Source organism: Lottia gigantea (genome assembly GCF_000327385.1).
Source record: "Lottia gigantea unplaced genomic scaffold LOTGIsca_35, whole genome shotgun sequence".
Taxonomy (NCBI): Eukaryota; Metazoa; Mollusca; class Gastropoda; family Lottiidae; genus Lottia; species Lottia gigantea.
Window position 1 is genome coordinate 1073564 of NW_008709190.1, and position 8864 is coordinate 1082427.

The 8864-nt window shown below is 35.7% G+C and overlaps 2 protein-coding genes across 2 annotated transcripts; one reads left to right on the forward strand and one right to left on the reverse strand.

The window, feature by feature from the left end:
* Positions 1–4476: 4476 nt before the first annotated feature.
* Positions 4477–5622, reverse strand: LOTGIDRAFT_162671 (hypothetical protein; the record flags this gene model as incomplete). The annotated part of the gene is made up of 1 exon (XM_009058677.1): positions 4477–5622. The coding sequence occupies one exon, from the start codon at positions 5620–5622 to the stop codon at positions 4477–4479; it is 1146 nt and encodes a 381-aa protein (XP_009056925.1).
* Positions 5623–6678: 1056 nt separating this feature from the next.
* On the forward strand, positions 6679–7908 carry LOTGIDRAFT_178675 (hypothetical protein; the record flags this gene model as incomplete). Its single annotated transcript, XM_009058678.1, has 1 exon — positions 6679–7908. One exon carries the CDS (start codon positions 6679–6681, stop codon positions 7906–7908), a length of 1230 nt encoding a protein of 409 aa, XP_009056926.1.
* Between the last annotated feature and the right edge of the window lie 956 nt (positions 7909–8864).

The following is an 8864-nucleotide window of genomic DNA, read 5'->3' on the forward strand; positions in this document are numbered from 1 at the left end:
CTTGCACGAGCTTTTAATCCATTGGATAATATGGAAACATGATCAATGCCATAATAAGTTCAAGGTTGTCAATCATTTTATTCATGGTATGTACTATATAGACTACCACAATAACCTACACTTCATACCTTTCTGATACGCTGAGTTGGAGGTGTGCATATGGGCAAGTACAATAAATAAACACAAATGACAGTGTATCTATCTTACCTTGGCAGACTGTGATATTCTGTTGTTATTTTTAAAAGATGAAGGCTCCGTAACATGAGGATTAAGACTTAATATGGCATCCATTTCAATCTAAACAAAGAAACAAATTCAATATTCAAACACAAGAAAATACAAATCGTGCAACTAGTAACCTTATACCATATACTTTAGATGCAATGTTCTGGTACTGCCATAATGACTTCAAGTGCAGTGATAGAATATTTTGAAAGGAAGGTGTCCCACAAAAGTTTAATTTTCCAAACATAAGATAAAGGTTACATATGATAACATTTTTTTCTCAAAAATGAACAGATTCAGCAAACAAGTGCTGAATATTTAAAAAGAAGTTATGCCACAAGGAATTTCCTAAAAATAAGCTTATATCATGTTCATGGTCATAATTATAATGCTACAATAAAACTGATAAAATTGGAAATGATGTCATCAACTTTTTCAACCAATGCCAAATGACGGACTGTCGCCTGACAAGAAAGCGTACAAGCATCTTACACACTGTTGTTGACCACTGATATTACAGTGATATGATAAGAAACTTTCCATACAAACCACTGGCCCAGGTCTTGAAATTAGGCTATAAATTTCTAAGTGTTGTTTAGTTCAGGTATTTTCAAATTAAAGAAATAAAAAGTTGGTACCGGCACCAAGAATTGTTAGTTAAAAATGTAACTGGTTTTGTTAATATTGCATAAAACATCAACCATAAACCTACAAGTTTGAATTAAATTATCCCCAAAACACTAAAAACAGATGAACTGTTTGCTTTCTTACCTCCTTGCCTTTAGTTTCACCCTTTTCAAACCATTCCACGGTTACACTTTTGGTTTCCATATTCACACCACTGATAACAGCAGAGTGTACCCTTCCTACAATACAAGAAAGAAATTCAGAGAGAACCAAAGTTTGTGAATGGTGTGGAATACTAGTAATGGCAGCACAAGACAACGTTGATTTAACATGGCAATCTATGGAAAAGGATCTTATAGAAAGGGTTTACAATGCTTTAACCTTTGAAATGATAAATGAATAACTGTCAATGTAGTTAACCCTTTATATTATATCCTTTTTCATCGCTGGTCATGAACATTGTTTATCCCAAGGTAGAAGAAGGGAATGTGCATGCACATAAATAGTTCCAACTGGTAAGTTACATTTTCTATGGAAACTGGAGTTTAAATACTGAGTACGGTACCGGTAGGCCTTAATATGACATCACCATTAGGGATGTTATCAGAATTCATATTTTTAGTATCACACAAGACTTCTGAACATTTAGTGATTCACAAGCACAGTGATTCACTTTAATTCTAGATAGGTCTCAATCAAGATTCAAGACTAAAATAAAAAACTGTCAAAATGAAAAGTGGCAGTCCAGCTATTTTCTTGCCTTGGCTCCATATTTATTGATGTATGGCAAGTCCCTAATTATCACAAGAATTGAAAGCCATTATTCTAAATCTTGAAAAAATAATCATTAGAGTTTTTCCATAAAACATTATATTTGATTGTGTTTATTTATATTGGCAACCTGTTTACATTTTTGTGTCAGGTTGACTTGGTCGGTGAGCTGCAGACGAAGTGTCCATTGGTTTACTTACCATCTGTACGTTGTATATCGACATTGACGCCGATGCTCATTCCTCCGTCATCAGCCATTTCTAATAACTAACATAAACTTGTAGAAACTTATAATTTCGGGTTCGAATTTCAATAATTTTTATCGTTTTTCATTCCAAACATTGACATCATCCGTTAAGAATTCTCATTGCGCATGACCTGGAATAATTTGAATGGAAATTTTATAGACAGCCAAAGTTTCGTACAAATATTATGGTCAACCGTTTTAGCAAAAATATAGACAACACAGTCTTCAAACTATGCTAGCTATCTATAGTCAGTAATGTATTTCTCAGGCCTGTCAGTGAACGCGCGCTGTCTTATTTTGAAGCGAAATTTAAGCACTCTAAACGAAATGCTCAAAACTCTGAAACTCGTTGGATAATGTGTAAATGCTGATAATGTCATGAAATAAATATATCCTCAATTGAAGATCTACCATCTTTCCAATACCATCTTATAGATCTAGACTGGACTGAAAAATGTAGCGTAGCAATGTAGTATTATGTAGAATGTAGGCCTTTGATTGAAGTGAAAATTATTAAGCCCTCTCACCTTAAGCCATCTGAAGTTCGTTGGCTCAAGGCAAAGGGGCCTAGCTTCGGAGACACCTCTTAGTTTTGCCCCCCTCCTCAAACATTTTCTGGATACGCCCCTGAAATGGCCACAGGTTATAAAATAAATTGAAGGGTATCACTGATCAGATCATGTAGGCCGTAGTGGCAGGAGATATTTACCACGCATGGCAAATAGCTAAAAGCCCTTTCACATCCGTACGTGCTAAAAATAAATAAATAAAAGATAACGTCATATGAAAAGTGCCTGCTTGACTGCAGTATGTTTCGTGCATGCATTTCAAGATTTAATAGTTAACAAAAGCTTATATTCCAGTAAATTTTGATTAAATCTGAATATTGATAATGTATAAGATGAGGAGTTATTTATTATTTCAAATCAAAGATCTCTTTCGAATGAATATATATATATACATATTGTGTCAAGAATTCACTTATAGATGTGTAGTCTGATGTTTTATTGGTCAACTAAACAAAGTGTTGTAATTTGGAAATTTGGCTTATTGAAGTAGTAGCCTTATTGATATGATCTATCGAGAAAATTCGACAGCACTTTCGAAAACAGTTTCGTTTCGTAGTATGAAATGAACAATACAATATGTAACGTAATTATTATTTCCTGTTAATGGTAGTTGGGCTTTAATTCCCACCCTGTGGTGTGAGCATCTCGGATAACATTATGACGCGAAAACTTTGCCCCACATCAAAGAACTGTATAAATAGGCTTCAGTTTTATGCCCACATTAAAGCTGATTTAAAGCCTGACAGATTTATCGTTTGCGGGGGTTGGTTTGGGTCTTGAATATAATATGTAAATTGTCTTCAGCACTAGGCTATTATTGAAAATGAACAAAAATCGCATAATTCCTTCAAAAATACTTCGATCTAGGCATTTCACTTTCTTCTTTTATAAATTTTGTCTATATAGTTACTAGTCTCAAGAAGACGGACGACTCGTCGATTTGGACGGATCAGCTGTGAACACCATTACTGCTTAGCTGAAAGGAATCCCGTTACTGGGACAAGATACGATGGATCCTATGCATTTAAAAGATCTTCACAATGGTAATTTATTACGAACTACGTACTATACATTGATGCAAGTCACCTTTCTTGTATCAAGGAAGTTTGTAAATGAAGCGATTTAATTTCAATGTGCGCTATATTTGCAGGCAGACAAACAATCAGATTGATGTTTCCCTGATACAGGGAGCCGCGGTGGCTCAGTGAGTTAGACGCTTGCTCGCTAACCTGAAGGTCCAGGGTTCAATCCCGGCATAGGTCGAGATAATACCTTCGGATTTTTCAACCCGGTTTCCCCCTGTCAGTGATGCAGGTGAGAGGGGCTGACATGGAAAAGCGTCTAGTCGTTCGGATGGGACAGTAAACCGAGGCCCCGTATGCCACAGGCTGTGCAGGTAAAGATCCCTCGACAGTTGGAAATCGAAAAAGAGTAGGCTAATGCCGCTGTCCTGGCAAAATTTCCCTCATTGCACCCTGCGTGGCGTTGCCCGTCTTCATTAGCCCACATGGTGCAGAAAAGTAGGACGTAAAACTCCATTCATTTCCATTTCATTTCCCTATTGCAGTCAAGATATAAGTACAAAGTGCGTTATAGTTCGACATTGTAAAGGTGAAGGGAACCCTTGTGACAGTTGTCCTTTAAATCTCCCTGCTCCCTATTTGCTCTCTCGGTCTCGGAAGGCTATTCTATCGCTTTCTAATATCATTAGGCCTACCATTTTCACAGTGCAAAATTTGTGTTTGCAGGTCGTATTTTAATAACAATGAGGATACAAATAAACATTTATTATAGTCATTTCAGGCAATAATTTAAATTTCAAGATTAAAAAATCAGTACATAATTTTACTGGCCTCTTAATCTCACACATCTCCACATTTCTATTGCTTTCTAATATCATTAGGCCTACTATTTTCACAGTGCAATATTTTTGTTTGCAGGTCGTACTTTAATAACAATGAGGATACAAATAAAACATTTATTATTGTAATTTCAATAATTTAAATTTCAAGATTAAAAACAAATCAGTACATGATTTTACTGGCCTCCTCGTAATCTTAATACAAGATGGAGAGTGGATTCTTTTTGGATGTTGTAGTCTGATAGTGTTCTACCATCTTCCAATTGTTTACCAGCAAAGATCAATCTTTGTTGGTCTGGGGGAATACCTTCTTTATCTTGAATTTTAGCTTTGACATTTTCAATGGTATCAGCTGGTTCAACTTCAAGGGTGATGGTTTTACCAGTCAAAGTCTTGACGAAGATCTGCATACCTCCTCGTAATCTTAATACCAGATGGAGAGTGGATTCTTTTTGGATGTTGTAGTCTGATAGTGTTCTACCATCTTCCAATTGTTTACCAGCAAAGATCAATCTTTGTTGGTCTGGGGGAATACCTTCTTTATCTTGAATTTTAGCTTTGACATTTTCAATGGTATCAGCTGGTTCAACTTCAAGGGTGATGGTTTTACCAGTCAAAGTCTTGACGAAGATCTGCATACCTCCTCGTAATCTTAATACAAGATGGAGAGTTGATTCTTTTTGGATGTTGTAGTCTGAAAGCGTTCTACCATCTTCCAATTGTTTACCAGCAAAGATCAATCTTTGTTGGTCTGGGGGAATACCTTCTTTATCTTGAATTTTAGCTTTGACATTTTCAATGGTATCAGCTGGTTCAACTTCCAGAGTGATGGTTTTACCAGTCAGTGTCTTGACGAAGATCTGCATACCTCCTCGTAATCTTAATACCAGATGGAGAGTGGATTCTTTTTGGATGTTGTAGTCTGATAGTGTTCTACCATCTTCCAATTGTTTACCAGCAAAGATCAATCGTTGTTGATCTGGGGGAATACCTTCTTTATCTTGAATTTTAGCTTTGACATTTTCAATGGTATCAGCTGGTTCAACTTCAAGGGTGATGGTTTTACCAGTCAAAGTCTTGACGAAGATCTGCATACCTCCTCGTAATCTTAATACAAGATGGAGAGTGGATTCTTTTTGGATGTTGTAGTCTGAAAGTGTTCTACCATCTTCCAATTGTTTACCAGCAAAGATCAATCTTTGTTGGTCTGGGGGAATACCTTCTTTGTCTTGAATTTTAGTTTTAACATTTTCAATGGTATCAGCTGGTTCTACCTCTAAGGTGATGGTTTTACCAGTCAATGTCTTGACGAAGATCTGCATTCTGAAAAAGAAAGATTTACTATCTAGATACGGGTCCACATACCTTAATCCGTATGATATGAAACTATTTAATACTTAATTACGCGTCAAAAATCCATTGACGCCATTTTGTTTTTCATTTTTTGACATCGAAAATTAATATAGAAATATACCATTATTAGGTCTATAAGCCCAATGTAATATACTTCTTTCTAACTCTTCTCGATAGGATTTCAACTATGGCACTTCCTTACCGAAAAAAAATCACAATTTATCAACGAACGAAATAGATTATTTTACTTACTTGACTACGTGTTTTGATGCTAAGATCACTGTAGAATAATGATGTAAATAGCTGTTACCGTTAATTTTATACCAGATGTCATGTGACAAAAAGGTAGTGCATCGATTGGTTAAGTTCTTTCTAGAAAAGTCTACATACGTCATCAAACTATTAATAGTAATATAATATCTATTTTTAGATCTTCGTCATAGACCTGACTCATGTCCAAGTTGAAACCTCAAAGGCTAAACAATATAAATTGTATCAAACATACTAGTCCCAAAATTCTGCCTGCTTAGACTAGACTCAATTAGTTGAAACCTTTTGGTTACAAACTTACAAAACCCTCTATAACAACTAAGAACAAGTCGAAGTGGCTCCAATAATGTTGTCAAGGGAGGTCACCAAGAGAGATTGCGGAAGCGGAAGCAAACATTCTTGACATGCGCTTTAATTGTTTCTAAAACGTGAGCGGGCGGCAAAAAAGTAACGCATTAAGGTTAAGGAGTAAATTTTTTCTTCAAGAACCTTAAAACTAACTTATATTGCTTAACATGCCTGCCAGAGGAAGAAAGAGAGTTTTAGAGGATGCGGAAGATTCACCCAGTACCCCAGAAAAGAAATCTAAAACAGGGAAGAGCGCTAAAAATGGGAAAGTAACGAAGGAGATTGAAAAGGTTGAGAATGGTAAAAAGTCTAGTAAAGTAAATGGAACTTCGACGAGCAAGGAGATCATCAAAGAGAATGGGTCTGCATCTAAGAAAGAAGCAAAAGCATCCCGGAAGGAGGAGCCTATGGAGGATGTCCCTCCACTAGTAAAAGTTGAACACCGGTCCCACAGTTCTCCGAAAGATGTTGGAGTTGTATTGACACTTGGGGAAGGTGATGTTGGACAGCTTGGTCTAGGAGAAGATGTAATGGAAAAGAGCCGCCCTGGTCTTGTTGATATTCCTGACACAATTATACAAGTGGTTGCTGGAGGAATGCACACAGTATGTCTAACTGATAAAGGTGAAATCTATAGCTTTGGTTGTAATGATGAAGGTGGCTTGGGCAGAGACACTTCTGTTGAAGGCTCAGAAACTGAACCTGGAAAAGTAGAACTTCCACACAGAATAGTTCAGATTTCTGCTGGTGATAGTCACACGGCAGCTTTAACAGAATATGGTGAGGTTTATGCCTGGGGGAATTTTAGAGATGCTAATGGTTCAATTGGTTTAACAAAAAGTGGCATTGAAAAGTTCCCCATTTTGATGTTTTCTGAAGAAAGAGTTGTAAAAATAGCATCAGGTGTTGATCATTTGGTTTGTTTAACAGAACAAGGCTTATTGTACACATCAGGGTGTGCAGAGCAGGGTCAGCTAGGAAGACTTGCAGAATGTTTTACTAATAGAGGTGGTCGGAAGGGTATAGAGTATTTACTAAATCCCAGAGTGGTGCGTTGCAAAAAGTATAGAACTCGTAGATTGGCAAAATTTTCAGACGTTTGGACTGGTCAGTATGTTACATTTGCTGAAGAAGAAGAAACTGGAGAAATTTATGGCTGGGGCTTAAACAATTATTATCAGTTAGGATTTGAAGATATGGAAAATAAATTCCACCCACAGAGAATAAAATCATTCTGTAGAGAAGAAGGTAAATGGACAATGATAAGTGGGGGACAGCATCATACCATTGCTCTAGACAGTAATGGTAAAGTGTATAGTTTAGGCAGATCAGATTATGGACGATTAGGACTAGGTGAAAATTGTGGAGAAAAGTTTAGTCCCACGAGAATAACTGCCCTAGACTCTAAAAATTGTAATTACATTGATGCTGGAGGCTGTGCTTCATTTGCTGTAGATGATCAAGGTGATGTGTATGCTTGGGGAATGGGTACATCCAAACAACTTGGTAATGGTTCAGAAGATGATTTGTTTGTTCCGCAGAAAATGGAAGGCAAACAGTTACAGTCACGGAAATGTTTAAAAGTTTCTGGTGGGGGACAACACACTGTTTTATTGGCTAAAAACAATGATAGCTAATAATTATCGAGGGTTTTAGATTCAATGTGTGCTTTCATAATTTCTTTAAATAATCATGTTCATAATCAAATTGTTTTAAACTAATCATTATTTTAATACTTTTTTTTCCAAATTAAAAATTCATCCATTTTATTAAGGGTATCATTTTCATATTTTGTAGTAATTTAATTTAGTGCTATGCTATACCTCATTAATATTTTTTTCCTATAATTAAATTCTTTGATCACTGTAGTGCTCATTCACCTGTGTAAGCGAACATCTTGTTTGTATGACATTGTTCACAGTTAATGAAAAGCTGTAAAAAATCTGTGTGGAAAGTGTGAACATCCAACTATTCAAGCTGTCACAGTTGAAACAATGTTCATTCATGAAAAAGACACTTTGGCATGAACATTTTGTTTACATTCAAGTGAACTGATTTGAAAATTTTTCTCATTCATAATTGATTACATAACATGATTTTTGTATGTTTTAATGTTGCTATAATCTTTTGTAAACATCTCAGCCTTCGACATCTGATTTAATTTTATTTGTTAGAAGTAGTTATCTCAAAGTATGTTAAAACCTTTTTTAATAGTAGCACTCTGAGCAAATTTACTTATTTCCAATAAATTCTCTACTGTAGGTAGACATTGGCACCACAACTCATTTGACTTCAAAGCACTGTAAAGACTATTTTGATCTATAGTAGCCGTGATGGCATGGCACTATTTTCTGACTTTGCTAATTATTTTACTATTACAACAGACAAATATTCCAGTTCATGTTATAGTTGATTCCTATATTCTTTCTCATATGGCTTACAAAAACAAGTACTTGACTTCTAACACTTACTAAGGAAAATTTGTTGTAATACATTTTATGAATAGTTTTGCCACAAATTTTTATTTATTTTCTTTCATACTTCATAATGCCTTAGCCTTTTCTTGGTTTTCATTGTGTTATCATTGCTTCCA